General features: G+C 40.1%; 2 protein-coding genes across 3 annotated transcripts; both read right to left on the bottom strand.

Annotated features, from left to right (window-relative positions):
• Window positions 1-2,219: 2,219 nt before the first annotated feature.
• On the bottom strand, window positions 2,220-5,082 carry LOC131317565 (octanoyltransferase LIP2, mitochondrial). 2 transcript variants are annotated; one of them, XM_058347104.1, is made up of 2 exons: window positions 4,968-5,082; window positions 2,220-3,162 (listed from the first exon to the last, which is right to left on the bottom strand). In XM_058347104.1, exons 1-2 carry the CDS (start codon window positions 5,067-5,069, stop codon window positions 2,452-2,454), a joined length of 813 nt encoding a protein of 270 aa, XP_058203087.1. In that variant the 5' UTR covers window positions 5,070-5,082; the 3' UTR covers window positions 2,220-2,451. The 2 variants fall into 2 exon arrangements, with proteins under 2 accessions (XP_058203087.1, XP_058203091.1); XM_058347108.1 differs by lacking the exon at window positions 4,968-5,082 and adding an exon at window positions 4,538-4,670.
• Window positions 5,083-6,545: 1,463 nt separating this feature from the next.
• On the bottom strand, window positions 6,546-16,181 carry LOC131317557 (uncharacterized). The gene is made up of 8 exons (XM_058347099.1): window positions 15,758-16,181; window positions 12,065-12,174; window positions 11,484-11,540; window positions 11,095-11,394; window positions 10,159-10,406; window positions 9,233-9,539; window positions 8,883-9,156; window positions 6,546-7,043 (listed from the first exon to the last, which is right to left on the bottom strand). The coding sequence occupies exons 1-8, from the start codon at window positions 16,121-16,123 to the stop codon at window positions 6,789-6,791; spliced, it is 1,917 nt and encodes a 638-aa protein (XP_058203082.1). The 5' UTR covers window positions 16,124-16,181; the 3' UTR covers window positions 6,546-6,788.
• Between the last annotated feature and the right edge of the window lie 557 nt (window positions 16,182-16,738).

The raw sequence follows: 16,738 nt of genomic DNA, 5'->3' as shown, positions 1-16,738 counted from the left end.
TGCCAAAATCACTCCCGATGTCAAAAAAATTTTGTTTTTCCAATTTCTCTCATCGAATTGAGTTAATAATTCATAAAATTTTGACACAAAACTAACAAACATTAAAAAAAAATCAATATAAACAAAACAAAAAGACAAGTATTATAGTAACTTTAATTTTACTGGAAACAACAATCTCAAAAATAACTTGTAAGCACCACACCCACACTCACACACCACTTGTGTGAGTTTGGGTGGTGCCACTTGTGAGAGTGCGAGTGTGAAAGTGGGTGTGGTGCTAGAATTATTGTTTAAAAAATAAGTTTTAGTTTGATTCAACTTTTACCAATAAATCTCTCCTGCTGTGGCTGTTGGCTACGTATTAGACTTAAGATGTGTTTCACTAACTAAAATAAATAATACTAAGTACTTATTTTTTTTAAATTAAAGATGAGATATTATAAAAGAATGGCCTGTCACGTACTTAAAAAAAATAAGAATATTAACTGAGACAACTCGCACCAAACGAAAAGGTAGAGTTTGGAGACAGAATAATTAAATTTGGCCAAAGGACGTCGACCATAAAGACGAAGCTATAAAATCCCATCCCACATCGAGAAACCAACTCTAGAAAGGCCTGTATTTGAAAGACAGAGCCAGAAAAATAGGGTATGACACTGTAGGTTGCCAAAGAGAAAAATTTGACCACTGTCTGTGGGCAGAGAATATCATCTAAATAAGTTTTGAACACATTTTGTAAAATGACCAAAATACCCCCTCAAGTTTGCACCATCTTGGTCATCCAAATATGTTTTGAACGGTTCAGATCTGTTTGGGTAAATTTTGAGTATAAAATGACCAAAATATACTCTCAAGCCCAAACAGATCTGCGGCTGGTGTGTGGCCGCATGATCAGAGTGTGATTAACAGCCTCTGTGGCTTCCTCAAGTTCCAGTGGCCAGAGATGATCGTGCGTCTTTCTGACAGACTTCAACTCCCCTTCCTTTTCGGCCATTTTGGTTTATCACTCTTTGCTTCTAGAAGACACTTTTTCGATCGGTTTTCGAAGCTTTACGCTCTGGATATTATTTTTCTGACCTGAATATATTCAGAAAAAGCTAACAATATGGATCGTATTTCAATTTTTGGTAATTATAAAGTACAAAGTATTGAGTTCAGCTAGATTTTTAAGTTTTTTCAAAAAAAATTTGCTTTTATTAGTTTTGCGCTTAATTTTTGTAAATTATTAATTCATCTCGTCAAGACGAATTAAAAAACTTAAAAATTATGACTTTTATCCAAATATTTTTGAAAATATCTAAAATAAAGCCCAAAAAGCCGGACACATCAAAAAACCAAAAAAATTAAACGCAAAAACTAACAAACGCGAAAAAAATTTAAATAATGACAATAAAAAAAAAACCAAAAATCTCTTAACGAAACTTTTGTTGTTGATTTCCTTTCAAATTTGCTCCCCACTTTCTCTTTTCGATTGCTTGCGCCACCCTAAACTACAGTGGGAAAAAGGAAAAGGAACAATTTTTTTTCTTATAAAACACCCATACTACCCGGTTATTCTTGGGTCACCTCAACTCCACACACGTGTGTGACAAGACTTTGAGACAGGTTTGTAAGAATTAGTCCAACAGAGTAATTATTGAGTGGTCTTGGGGCACCGCTACGTGATGCCCAACACCTTTATCCACCACATATTTTCATGGGAGTACGGATCCCACGAAAATGTGTGGTGGACAGGAGAGTTGGGACACTACGTGACTACCAAATAATATTCCAGTTCGAGGTGCTCGCAAGTTGACCCAAGACACCCTGTATTACCGAGGGAAAAAAAATTTCTACCAAAAAATAACAATGAAAAAAAGAAAAGAAAAATAACATTATCCTTTGGAATGGCCTACATTAGTGCTCTCTATCATCTCTCTCACAAATTTTAGTAATTTGAGATATGATTCAAAGACGTTTTTATATTCGCGCTCGCTCATGCACATATTATTATGTGACTCAGGTTATTCCTCTGTGATTTCTTCTTGAAAAGGCCTCATTTGAACAAATGGATGTGCATAGAAGATCCAGTGTCATAACTATGTGATGGTTTACTCAAATTGCTCTCTCTAATTTCGATTCATCTTTAGTTCAAGTTCAGTTGGGTGAATTAGTTGAGATTGATGCGCACTTTTCTTTTCTTTTATTATCTGGAGGATGACCTAAAGGAGAAACTGAACTAAAAGAAAACAAATGGATGTGAATACATACGAGCAACGCTACGCATACAACTTTAAAACATAACTCCGGACACAAACTTGTCTGGAACTATTCGGTGCACATGGGTCTACATGAATTGAGCGATTCTGGGCACGGTTATGTCCGGAGTTTTATTCTAAAGTTGTGTGCTTAGACTTTACAAGTACATAATCCAGGTCTCTATTTTGGTGATACAGTACGTGTGGAAACCACTCATTCATTACTTGGGTTTCCCCACAAGTTTGATGCATTCTCCTTCCAAATAACATCACTATAACCAAACACTCTAGCAAAACAAGAAACCAACTGCTCCTGGATCACTTCTTCAGCAGGAAGCACCTCACCAGTCTCTCTTCTCAGAGAAGTAACTTCCTTATCTGCAATCCCACAAGGCACGATATGCTTGAAATAGCTCAAATCAGGATCCATGTTAAATGCCAAGCCATGAGAAGTAATCCCAGACGAAATCCGGACTCCAATAGCACCGATCTTTCTCTCTCCTACCCACACTCCTGTCTCACACCTTTTTCCAGCGCAAGCTTTGACACTGTATAAAGATGCCAATTCAATCATAGTCAACTCGAGTTTCTCCACATAACTCCGGGCACCGAGTCCAATATTGCGAAGGGAGACAATGGGATATAAGATAGCTTGGTGTGGACCGTGAAACGTGATGTCTCCTCCCCTCTGCGTGTAGTGAAGTTCTGCTCCTATGTCTTTTAGGTCATGTTCGGGGACTAATAAGTTGTGGTCAGTTCTCCGTTTACCAAGGGTGTATGTAGGTGGATGCTGAAGGGATAACAGAGTATCAGAAATAATATCGGTTTTTCTATCTGATACTAGCTTTTCTTGAAGCTTGAGTGCCTTTAAGTAGTTGACAGTGCCCAATTTCCAAACTTCAAGGCTCCGAGAAATGCTCATTCCCTGTGAATCATGAAATCATCAATTTCAAACTCATGGGAAATAATTGCAGGTTTCAAGTTCAGAGATCTTATATCCAAGCAAAGTCAAGGTGCAATTATGTGATAAATTAGGCACACAATGCCAGTTGTGTGCCAATATTGTCCGGATTCCGGATTGATAAAGGGCAACATGCCAACAGAAATTTCCAGAAAAGAACCAAAAGACTTGAGCAAAATATAGTATGACTGCTCACTTTTTTTCTTTCTTTAAAGACATTTGTGTTGGCTTATTTCCAAATTCCAAGGACTAAAAGATTATGTTGAGCGTGCGGAGGCGCGTAACGAGTTTCAGTGTGTTTTGAGTGTTTTGACCAAGATGGCTTCTTCAAGCGAAGGTGTCACTTATTGACTTTCTAATTAGCTTTTACAAAGTTATTATGTCTTCGGATCTGCGCGCCCCACAAGCAAATAGATTTTCAAACTGTAAAATTGCACAAATAGAAACCATTAAGGTTGTCAACCAAAGAGCACAGGATAATCCAAGTTGAGGTGCAATACTACCTTTATCAGCTCTTTAATTAGAATATATGGGCACCTATGAAAATTACAGAGAAGCATTTTCTCCAATACCAAGATGGTCTAGTTTTCATATAAGAAACACCAAGAATGTCACATCAGATTTTGTGAAGAAGGCCATTATGCGAAAGAAAAAAGCTTCCTATTCAGACGACTAAGAACTTGGCATATGATTTCCATGTCCAATAGTCTGAATTACCCCTACGTACTCTTTAATTAGAACATATGGGCACCTATAAAAATTACACAGAAGCATTTTCTCCAATACCAAGATGGTCTAGTTTTCATACAAGAAACCCCAAGGATGTCACATCAGATTTTGTGAAGAAGGCCATTATGCGAAAGAAAAAAGCTTCCTATTCAGACGACTAAGAACTTGGCAAATGATTTCCAAGTCCAATAGTCTGAATTACCCCTACATACAATTGGAACTTGGCATATGATTCAATCAACTCCCAATATGCAAGCGCACACTGGCAGGCTATCCATCTTAGCAAAATTTCCAACCCCAAAGGGTTGGCCTAGTGGTCAAGGCTTGAGACATAAGGGTTTGCTCTTTCCTATGGTCTCGGGTTCGAAGCCTCTCAAGTGCTATCAACTCCTTTGGGGCCAGTCTATACAAAGCTTTACTCCAACTTTAATTGGGCTCCCGCAAGTAGGCGGTGGGATTGGGCCCCAGGATTAGTCGTGGCGCGCGTATGCTAGCCCAGAGACACCTAAGTTATCAAAAAAAAAAACTAGCAAAATTCCCCCCCCCCCCCCCCCCCCCCCCAAATGCAATCAAATGCCGACTCCTCAACAGTGTATATGGTAAAACTCACACAGGCATTTCATCAAACAATACCTGAGCGAATTGTTTATTGAATCCCATTCGTGCACTACATTGAATTGAATGGTTTACACTTGAGACAAGAAGACCGTTCACGATTTCGTGAATGATTTGGCTTAGCTGCTCCAATGAAACTTTAAAGATCGAATTGAAGTCACAATTTTGCCTTGTTCGCTTCACTTTTCAAAAAAAAAATTCAAAAAATATCCCATAGATTCCTCTACTTCCAACATTTCTTTCTTTATCTCTATCTCTATCTCTATCTCTGTTCACTTATTACCTCTGCTATTTTTCAAAAAAAAATTCAAAAACCAAACCAAACCAAACACAAAAATCAGTTCAAAAAAATTTTGGTCACATAATCCCAGATTTTATAAAACTGAAAGGACACGATATAGGAGATAGCTGCAGCGGAAGCTTACCTGGATAGACGCTCTACAAGATCCAAGCAAGAGAGAGAGAGAGAGAGAGAGAGTTTCAAAAGGATTTGCTTCTCGTTGGGCTGGGGATCTGGTAAAGCCCATATGATAGTCATTGCGATTAAAGCCTAGTTTTGGCATTATAACGAATGGCTTATTCTTGCGGATCAAAAAAAAAAAAAACGAATGGCTTATTCTTTTGTCTTTGCTTAAAAAAAATTGCATTTGTTAATTTTTTGTTAATTTTTAAATATTATTGATGAAAGGAATCTTAAAAGGTAAAAAATTACGATCAAAATCTAATTTATTTTAAATAAAAACGAAAATAAGTCAATAAGTCAATTTTTTTGAAATTCAAAAAAATTGAATTTCAATCTTAATTTTTTACTTTTTAGATTTCTCTTGTCATGACGAAGAAATAATTCTCAAAAAATCGATAAAAAAGTAACAAATGCGGAAAAAAATGAATAAGGACAAAAAAAACAAGCCATTTGGCTTATAATGCCAAACTAGGCCTAAATCAAGAAATTTGTATATTTTGCATAGAAATGAACATAATATCCATATACTTGTATATATTTGTTTTCTGTCATTCTGATGCAATTTTTTAAATCTTAAACAACAAATCATTTGATTTTTGTTAGAATTTTTCTATTTCAAGGGGAAAAAATGGTAGTAAAAGTTAACGAAACAATGGCCTGTTTGCGATAGTTGTAGATAGAAATTATAAAATATAACTTCAGATTCTACAGGTTATAAGTTTTAGATTTTAGTAGAATTGATAAACCCGGTTACGATGGTAACCATAGCTGTGAAATTTTGATTAAACTGCATGTAAAAATTGATCAGATTTTAGAGTATTTTCAACTATTATGGAATCTGTACAATTAGAATTTCAACATCTATTGATAAAAAATTAAAACGCTGAACAATTTTTTAAAGACTAAAATCTCGAAATATACTCCTAGAATTTGTTGTAAACACGGACAATGTGTGCCAACTCCCAAGCGATTGTATGTAAAGAACCCTTGGGATGACTAGAAAGAATTCTGAATAAGAGCTTGAAATTTTTGGGGCAAAAAGGGGCATTGAAAAGGTCTTCTATGCCCCTAAAATCTGCACTGCCTATAATTTCAAAGATTGTCCCCAGTGATTTAGAGTATTTAATGGAACCTTCAATGCATATTCCTACAATCAATCCTTCCTTATTTACGTCTGATTTAGAAGCCGCCATAACCACCGTTGCTATGCTTCAGAGCACGATAACCACCCCCGATCCATATCCATATTAGCTCGTTCCATTGTGTCTGAATCTTGAACTTGTACAAAACTTAGCAGAGTTAAAAGGCAAAATAAAAAGGGGAGAACACATCACTTCTCATTTCCCCCTACACATTCAAAACGTGGACATGCCTTTCCTCGTCGCCTGACCGGAAATGTTACAAGAAACCATATTTTCAGCAAAGGACCTTCCAACAACTGCGTTAAACAGAATGCTTAAATCACCAGCCAAGTTCGCTCCTCATGAGCACAACCCGGATCCAGGAAAACAGTTCACCCTAATGAATCAAATATCCAAGATGATAACAAGCAGACTGTGTACTATGATAACCAGAAGAAGAAGAAAACGTGCAAATACATCAGTTTTAATAATGCCTGAAAGCAAATGAAAGGAAGTAAAAAGAAACGAGAAGAAAAGATACAGTGAACTTTGTCGTGAGGTCAAAAAAGCTGTATTTAGCTACTGTATAGTGTATATACATCAAACTATATCCTCTCCTGGTAACAAATGCTTCTTAATAGTAAACAATTGAGAGTTGCAGCTCATGAAGAACAAGAGAGCATACCCACACCCGGACGATAAGCCCAAGCTGGGGGCAACCGAGCGTATTTTTCCATTCCTGGTTGATCATCAAAGGGCCGTTCCATTACTTTTAGCAGACGTCGAACCTCTCCAAAATCACCTTGTTCAGCTGCATCAATTGCACTTTGGCATAAATAGTTCCTGAGAATATATTTGGGATTTACAGAATTCATTGAGGCCTTTCTCTCCTCATCTGAAGTCTCACTGGCAGAAAGCTGTGGAAGGAAAAAGAGAGTGTTAAACGGCAAATCTGATAAGAAGGTTCGTAGCCCGATAATCATCTAACAAAAAAACCTCTACTTTCAATCAAGAGAAAATGCATATATATGTAGTTGTTACCAATCTAAATTGCATGACTCAAACACGACCATGCTCTTTTATTTCCAAAGTCAGTTGCTCATGATAAAGGCAACATTGTGAACATGTTTTGCCAAAGAAGAAGTGCAAAGTCATCTTCACCAAATTCTAGTCATGAGCAACAAGGCAAGTGTGAAAATCTTCAGTGTCCATGGATGAGGAATTAAGCTTGTGATTTCCAAATAATAGGTTTCTAAATGTCCTTGACTCGGTTAAAGACTATTACAATTACCAGCACAGTATTAGTTAAGTTCCATTTCTGAGATCCAGTGGAAAGTAGCTAATGGCTACGTAGGAGAAGGGAAGAAATCGTTTAATGTTGGATGGAAATAATGAAAATTTTAATTATCGATACATCCCTACTACTCAAGTCAATGATACAAACACAATATAGGGAGAAAATTCTACTCCTTTTGGCACTAGAATACAGTTGGTCAGTGTGGGTATGAGAAGTGGGAAGAATACCTGAGGTTGCCCTCTGGGAGTATGGTGGTTACTACGATGACTCAGGACCGCCAGAGGTGGAGGAGGAGAGAGAGAGGGGCAGCCTTAGAGAGAGAGGGATGGCAATGGAGAGTAGGTCTGTTAGGTGTGTATTGAATGCTTGTCTTTAATAAGAGCCAACTCCTCTTTATATAGGAGCTTTAGAGCCTTGGAGGGGAAAGAAGTGTGCCTCTCACTCATTAATGCTCACCAGAGTACGGGTTTCTCTTTTAGTGTTATAACAAGAGCTGGAGTTCTACAGCGAGGGACTCGCAGACACAGTTGAGTGATATATGGAAGCCTGTGTCATAGCCAGGTGGTAGGTATGATACAGGCCTCTATGCATCAGCTTGTCAGCCGGAATACTGCAGAGATCTTCATACGTCGGGATGATGTTGGCGAACCCCTCTCTCTCTATGACCGGTCAAGTTGGAGCTCACCTCGGAGGTGAGCCTTGACAATCCCTTTACTCTAGCCTCCAATCCAAATTCCTCCTTAGGTCCCGAGTAAGGTACCTAGGCCCTGCTCCCGGCCTAGGATGTTGCACAGAGTCGCCAGTTAGTACAGAGGCACCTTGAATGCAGAGGCACTTCAACCGCGGAGGCACCATAAGTGCAGAGGCACCTCAAATGCATGGTGTGCAGAGTCGCCGTAAGTACTATGGAATGAGGAGACACCACAAGTGTGGAGGCACCATAGGTGCGGAGGTGTGAGGGGGCCGAGAAGGTAAGGATGGTCCTCCAGTAGCCTGAGGGGGCGGAGGACTTCCAAGTACCCACAGTCAGTTCCTTCTTCATGTGAGGACGATGGGGGCTACAATCCTTCCCCATCTCCCTCTGTCACACTTAAACACATGCAACACACATTTTCGCGGTATTTTAGCGGCTGAAAATGTGATTGGATGTTCGAAATGGGATCCAAACAAAAGCGTATGCATCAAAGTGTCCCAGATACATCCACCAAGGTGAATAACCCACTGACAGACATGGATAAGCAAGAGTGAATCCTACAAAGGGTCTATTAGTTCCATGATGAGAACCAGTAGACTCAAAACCCATTGATACTTGTGTAGCTCACACTCCCACTTTACATCCTTCACTAGTGTGATGCTGAAATAATTTGAAGAACAAAAGGAAATGCTCAAATCTTCACACAAAAATATGAACGGGTCTGCCAAAGATATGCTATAAAAATCAAGGAGAGTGTCACTGTACCTCCTGTATGTAGGTTTGAACCCAGGTGGTCCATGCCTCTTTGCGCTCCTTTCCCATATCCAACAAAACAGCTTTTAGCGGAGTTAACAGTTTCTGTTCTGGAATGCTAGGATCAGCTTTAATATTGGACAGCAATCGAAAGAAATTCGTATAATCGACTTTGTCCACAGCCATGTTGTTAAGAAGTTTACTAATCAACTGTTTATTGTACTTTGGCAGGCCAAGTTTTCTGGTCATTATTGCTTGATACTCATCCATAAACTTGGTTCCATATCTGTAACAAATAAAAAACATTAAGTACAAACACATAAGCCAACCAGCAAACCATTTTTATCGTGAACAGAAATTACCTTTCCATGGCGTAATTTGACTCCTTATCACTTATTAACTGAGCGGCTGAGAGAGTCGAGGCAAACTGCGCGACATTCCATAAACCAATATCAGGCTGATTTGCAAAACAATACCTTCTCCCTGGAAGATCTGTAGTATTTGGAGTGTAACTGGGATCAAAAGCATCCAAGAAACCAAAAGGACCATAATCAATACTGAGACCTAGCACACTCATGTTGTCAGTGTTCAGCACCCCATGTGTGAAACCAACACCCTGCCACCTTGCTACCAGGGAAGCAGTACGCTCAGCCACTTCCACTGCCCAAGCTAATACAATCCAACAGGAAACAAAAAGGATGAGCAAAAATGACCATAGAAATTGCATTGAAGTGTATGTAAACTACAACACGATCAAAGTGGGACTGTTAAACAGATGAAAACTGCTTGTGATCACTAAGTGAGGAGTCAAAGACTTCAGTATGATATGAAGGACGATATCTGAGAAATCAATCTCAACATAGAGCAGGTCCTTCTTTGATTGAACCAGAAAACCACAGAATTAACAGGTAAGTGAGTAGCCCAGTCATCCGTGGGCATCCACAATGGCCATACAGGTGTCCCGGACAAGTCTACATAATTCTAAGATTGAACTTGCCTATGTTATGCAAGTAGGAAACCAGTTTAGGCTATTTGAAGTTCCAGCCAATGACCAAGGGGAGTCCTGTTCTTTAAATTCCTCCAATAATAATATGGAAGATCCATGGAGCAGAATAAATTCTTTACCAGGACAGGAACAGAAGAGTAATTTCTCAATATCAATGCAACACTACACCTACTCAAAGGATTCAATAATAGTTCCCAAGATGACATTACACCAGAAAACAGACATGCTGTTAGATTTATCACTAGTATGTGCCACTAAATATCTTCGAATTTGAATAATCACCTGCATACTTGTTGGAGGTCAGATCCACAACTTCGTTGTCCTCCTCTCCTGTGCTAAAAGACAAACTCTCACTCTTACTCAAGTTCTCAACATGAGGGAAGTGATGCCGAATGGTGTAGTTTGCCAAAGTACGAACAATGTCAAGGTCTTCTTTACCTCTGGAGGCATGTATCTGGTATGAACCAAAACGCAGAAAGGACTGCGCAACTCTACAAACAATTGCACCAGGTTCTTCCTTTGGATTGCCACTGCATGGGAACAAACAAAACATGAGGAGCAATGAAATCAGTTATTCATCACATGACTAGCAACTACTTCAAGTCCGAGGTATCCCAAGTATTTGTATTTAAGTTCATAAAATTTTGTCTCCCTGCATAAGGAACAAAATTTTATTTTGTTTCGAAAACATTTTTATTTCCAATGTTTCCACCAAACATTGGAATCCTGCAATTCCGATGTTTCCACCAACACCACTCCAAAATGCACCGAAACATGTTGAAATTCTATATGTGGCATACAAACCATTGAGCAATTTTAAACAGCTATTTGAGACATCCAACAATGACATCTGCATAGACTGGGACATCTCCATCAGCTACATTACGAAATGTTTTCTCTATCCTAGCTAACCAACAACATACCGAAACAAAATTTTAATCCTCAGTTATACCAGAGTTTATGAACGAACACTCATAATCTTCCCTTCCAAAATTGTTGATACTAGAAATTAATGTCCTAAATTAACTCATTAGGTAACTTTAAGTTGTCAAACCATAAAATAAAATAAAAAATTCTTCAAATCTACAACTTTGGATCCCAAACTGAAGGAGCAGCGGATCAAAAAAAAAAACTGAAGGAGCAGATAGAGCCAACGACAGAAAATGAATCACCCATTCCAATGCAATGCATTCATGACAAAAGATTGACACAACATACTCATAAAACATGTCGCGAGTCACATATTTTCCAGTGGTGACAAGACAAAGTGCACGAGTGGTTGGGATGCCTAGACTGTGCATCGCTTCGCTACATAAGAATTCTCGTATGCTACTGCGCAGAACTGCAAGGCCATCAGCAAACCGGCTATATGGCGTCTTCCCAGCACCCTTAAGCTGCAGTTCCCACCTTTCAGAATTCGCATTCAAAACCTCCCCAAGAGTAATTGCCCGACCATCACCCAATTGACCAGCCCACATGCCAAACTGATGTCCACCATAGCATTGAGCATAGGGCACTCTGTAAAACCCCAAAGTGGTGACTTTGAAAATGCTTCACTATAATCATTACAGGAAAAGGAAAAAAAAAGGGTGAGGAATGACGCTTACGCTCCAACCAAAGGGGATGCACCAGAGAAGATGAGTGGGAAATCAGGTCTTTCAAATCTGAAACACATGCAGCAGTTAGCAATCCGGAAAATTGGACATGTAGAAATTAAAATGGAAAAATTCAGGGAAAACAAAGTATAAAATAAAATTGGACATGAAAAAATCCATCAGGTTAACGAGAACAATGCTTATTACGAGCCAAAAAAAGACCGTTAAGGTTCAGGTCAGTGGAACAAATTAGCATGATCAATCAAAAGCTGGAAGTTACTCTAGAACAAAGAAGAATCCTAGGAGGAAAGGGGCTAAACGAGGGGCTTTAGAAACAATTTTCAACTTCTTAGCATTCAGCTACAACTGTATAACAATAGGCAACGACTCTCAATGCCTCCCGAGATTCAAGTTGACAAATCTCACCCAAATAGTTGATAGGAAAAGTAACCAAGATGAATTGGTTTGTGAGAGCTCACAGGACGTTTCAATTGTCTGATGCAAATACTTTTTTAATTACATCCAAATATATAGAGATGCAACCTTTTAGAATGGGTAATTCGGCAAACTGCGCAAAAAAAGAAATTACTAACTCTTTAGGATCCAAATCAAGCAACTCAGCCACAGATTCTGACCATGCAACAAGCTGAGGGTTCTCCACCTCAACAGACGGGTTTACTTTTGTGTAGCAAGCATGAAAGACCTACAAAATGGAAAGCAGAAAGTATAACCTCATGAGTGTAGATCATAAATCAGCTCACAGCAATGGAATCCATACAAAAACAGCATACAAATTATAAGACATGCTAATGGTTCTGTGAATGCAATTTGCTTAACCATAGCAAGAGCGCAAAAAGGAGCTGGCTCCGCAGTAAGCACTCTTCTGGTCAGTTTCAAGATTGGTTGAACTTAACCATTTGCATAAAGTTCAAGTCCTAAAAAGGGCTCCGGTGCCTCTTTTCTTTCGGAAGGCTATGGAAATATGCTATTTAAGAGTACAGGTACTCATCAGATCAAAAGGGAGAAACAAGCGTAATTGAAAGGCACAACCGCAAAACTGATTTCAGCAGGGAGACACGGACAGCATTCACTTAAGCAGGATCCCTAGGAATCCATAATTTGCTTGCAAATAGAGCAAATTCCATAACTTCTTAAAATTCCACAAGCAGAGGAAAAATGCAAGACAACACTTACTAAACTTTGTGATTCAGCAGGGAGACACAGACAGCATTCACTTAAGCAGGATCCCCAGGATTCCATAATTTGCTTTTTGCAAATAGAGCAAATTCCATAACTTCTTAAAATTCCACAGACAGAGGAAAAATGCAAGACAACACTTACTAAACTTTACGTGATTAAGCAGGGAGACACGGACAGCATTTAGGCAGAATCTCCTAGGATGCCATAATTTGCTTTGCTAACGTTGCAAATTCGATAACTTCTAAAAATCCAACAGAACGGAAAAATTGCAAACAGCACTCACTGAACTACATAAAAGCACCTTCTATGTAACTTATACAGCCATATATGCTTCGCTGGATAATTGTGATCCATCAAACTAATAGAGTAAACAGTACATGATTAATAAAAAGTTGTTAGGCCAACTATACTAGATAGGTGCAAAAACCATCTTATAACAACGACAAAAAAAAAATATATATATATATACACACACACACACACACAGAGTCCGGATCTCCTAAGGGATCCCGCACGGGCTTACCGTGCGGGACTCCCCTTTCCCGATCGAATTACGACGATCCGATCCGCTCAAAGTGATCAGTACGTGATTTTAAGGGTACCCGCGAGAAATCAGCAAAAAAAATGATCGGGAAAGGCTTCATCCGAACAGTTTTTTATTGAACGGTTCAGTAAAAAACTGTTCGGATCAAGCTCTTCCCGATCACTTTTCTTGCCGATTTCTCGCGGGTACCCTTAAAATCATGTTCTGCACACTTTGAGCGGCTCGGATCGTCGCAATTCGATCGGGAAAGGGGAGTTCCGCACGGTAAGCCCATGCGGGATCCCTCATTGGATCCCGAGTGTATATATATATATTAATGTTCAGTAACCATCAATGGGCTCTTGGGCACTAATGTAACATATGCACCCAGTTTACCTGCATATTCCACCTAGTTCAATATTCCTAAAATTGAGAAACCATGCTTGGTGAGATGGTTTGCTCATGTCCCCCCTCCATGGGTACCAAGGTTTGAGTCCCACGAGGGGTAGGGATTGGGGTTTCAAGGCTATGGATAGCCTCTGAGCCCCCTCATTAACTAACTTCCCACTGACCCCCGCTAACTATAACATATGGCAAAATATATATATATATATATATATATATATATATATATATATGGGGCCAGTTGCGGGGACACAAATTTTGACACTCCATCTCAACCCTTGAAATGGAGGGTTGAGATTAGAACTCTTAAAATGGCACACGTACCCCCTCTCTCTCTCTCTCTCTCTCTCTCTCTCTCTCTCTCTCTCTCTCTCTCTCTCAACCCTTGAAATGAAGGGTTGAGATTAGAACTCTTAAAATGGCACGCGTACCCCCCCCCCCCCCCCCCTCTCTCTCTCTCTCTCTCTCTCTCTCTCTCTCTGTGTTACGACACATCCCTCTCCTGCCCTTCCATCCCAAGTGAGAATCCTCATCGGTGAACCCATCTCTGGCGAGCAACCCATATCCGGCAACCCCACTCTCCAGCGACCCAACCTCCGTCGAGCCTATTATCCGGCGACCCCATCTCCATCGATCCCCATCTCCAGTGATCCATTCCCTTCTACAACTTCTCCTCCGGTAACGACCCGTTATCGCATCTGTCTGCAAGAACGCCTCCAGCAACGCGTTGAAATGGAAATAAAAGGAACCACCACACCATACACACGCACCCTACGAACGAACAACAGCTGTCCACCGGGGTCGTCGGATGTGGAGTGCCGGCCCTTGGGTCAGAAGCTATCATGTGTTTCATCTTCTTTTTGTTGGATCTGCTAATAAACAAAAAGACCCAATTGAAGGAATTGCTTTCTAATTCCCTATTGGTTTTCCCAATTTTTTCCAGTTAAATTATTCCACTAGATAAGATATTGTGTTGAATTGGCAGCAGCTTTGTTGTTCGCTGGCCCTTGGGTCGCCGTAGATGAGGTCGCAGGCGCAGGTGGGTGATGAGGTCACCACCGGAGATGGGGCAGTCTGCTGGTGGTGGGTGATGAGGCGACAGAGAGAAAGAGGAAACATGATCCCATGAGATTGAGAGGGGGAAGAGAGAGGGAGCCCTTATGTTTTTTAATCTCAACCCTCCATTTCAAGGGCTGAGATGGAGTGTCAAAATTTGTGTTCAAAATTGTGTCCACGGAACCGGCCCTTACATATATATATATATATTCCTAAAATAACTAATGCGCATTTCCTAATATAATCGGGGGAAATTTTCCGCTAATGAAAGAAATAGTAGTACATCAAAAATCCAACTGGCCACTGCATCAGTTTTGGTAGAGGTACATACACATAGGTACATACATCGTGTACATATGCATTTTTTACCATCTCGAGTCCCAAAAAATTGATCCAAGCTGTTCATTTTGTTCAAAATGGGTTGTTTAGGGCCCTTTCAATAAATAAACTCTATCCGAAATCGGTAAAGGCATATACGAAACATCCAACTTTTCTTCATAAACTAGGCCTGGATTATGAAGCAAAGTTAGATGTTTTATAAACATTTTTACTAGAAGTATCTGAGGCAAATGGCAATAAGCGGAAACTATGTATCTGATACGTTAACGGATTGTAAGCGACATCCCAATGCAAATTATCCATAATCTTAACCTAGGTCCTAGAATACACAAACCAAACTTCTTCAGCACGCATGTATCCCTGTTTTCGTATCACACCTCATCTTGAAACTTGTCAAACTAAAGGACCACCCATTTTGGTACTTAAAAAATTGAGCCCCGAGCAAAGATTAGTCAAAAAATTACTACTCAATCATTCCTGACTTCACAAAAGGGGCCAAAACCTTAGTCGCAAAATACTTCAGTAGCCCCTCCGCTCCAGCTCTCAATCCTCGTTCTTGCGAATTCAGTGCGTTGGGAACATTTCAAAAAGACACGCTCATGCCCCCGCAGGCACGCGCATTATATGTGACTTAGGTCAAACCCCACTAAAAAAAAGTACAAATGATCCAAGAAAACCAAACATATAATCCAAGAAAATCAAACATGTAATCCAAAAGCTACAAGATGTATGCGTACATGCCTATTAAAGAAACAAAATCAACCTGTCGTGGAATGTTAAGAGTCTTGGAATCTCCAGGTAACTCTCGGACGAACGAATTGTCCCACCTCAGATCTTCGAGATTCAACCTAACCTCATCCGGACCTAAACTCTGCTTCTTCAGTTCATCGGAAATGGATTCCACCGACGGCGACTCCATGGAAGAGCCAGAAAGGACGCCGCAGAATGGGGAGGGTCTGGGGGGTGATGTATGGATGTTGGAGGGGTGGAAGTGGAAATTAGAGAGGGATTTGGAGAGGAGGGGGAGGAGAGAGGGCGGCGATTTGGGGAAGAGGGGGCGGACGCGGAGAGCGGTGGAGGAGAGAGAGGGGGAGGAGTGAGAGAGGGAGGCTGACAAGTGGGAAAGCATCGCGTATTTCTCTATCTTTCCTGCTATAGTATTGGTTAGTGTATGAAAGAGGCGTATGTCGTTTTGGTCAAAACAAAATACGTGGTGGATTTCTACCGTTGCACGCTAATAATACTAAAAGAAGTTCTTTGGGGAAATTATTAAAAGAAAATTAATTTTCACACTTTTACGATTCACATCCCCTTTTTTATTTTTATCTATTTGAATTTATTATATTACCTTTCATTTAATACACTTTTTTCAGAAATCCTATTGGTACTGACGGTACCCATAGGGAAAATGCACCGACGGCCACCGGACGGCCGTCTCCGGTCACCGGACTGCCGTCTCCGGTCACCGGACGGTCGATCCGAGCCGTCCAAAAATTTTAAAAAATAAAACCGAGTGGGCTCACGCGAGAATCAATGGCATCCGAGGTGTGTAGGGTACTTGATCCGAGTACCCCTTTTTCGTGTATATACACGTATATACAAATATACACGAAAAATGGGTGCTCGGATCAAGTACCCTACACACCTCGGATGCCATTGATTCTCGCGTGAGCCCACTCGGTTTTATTTTTTAAAATTTTTGGACGGCTCGGATCGGCCGTCCGGTGACCGGAGACGGCCGTCC

This window comes from Rhododendron vialii, chromosome 1a, assembly GCF_030253575.1.
Source record: "Rhododendron vialii isolate Sample 1 chromosome 1a, ASM3025357v1".
In the NCBI taxonomy this organism is placed as follows: domain Eukaryota; kingdom Viridiplantae; phylum Streptophyta; class Magnoliopsida; order Ericales; family Ericaceae; genus Rhododendron; species Rhododendron vialii.
Note: the sequence above shows the minus strand (reverse complement) of the source record. Positions and strands in the feature narration are given on the sequence as shown.

Bases quoted from the DNA above. Each gene is read 5' to 3' on its own strand.
- LOC131317557 (XM_058347099.1), bottom strand. From the start codon at position 16,123: ATGCTTTCCCACTTGTCAGCCTCCCTCTCTCACTCCTCCCCCTCTCTC. The intron at 12,175-15,757 runs GTTGATTTTGTT...TCCATTTTGTAG, and splicing joins CTCTTAACATTCCACGACAG to GTCTTTCATGCTTGCTACAC. The intron at 9,157-9,232 runs GTAATTTCTGTT...TATTTGTTACAG, and splicing joins TCAAATTACGCCATGGAAAG to ATATGGAACCAAGTTTATGG.
- LOC131317565 (XM_058347104.1), bottom strand. From the start codon at position 5,069: ATGGGCTTTACCAGATCCCCAGCCCAACGAGAAGCAAATCCTTTTGAA. The intron at 3,163-4,967 runs GTAAGCTTCCGC...CATGATTCACAG, and splicing joins CTTGTAGAGCGTCTATCCAG to GGAATGAGCATTTCTCGGAG.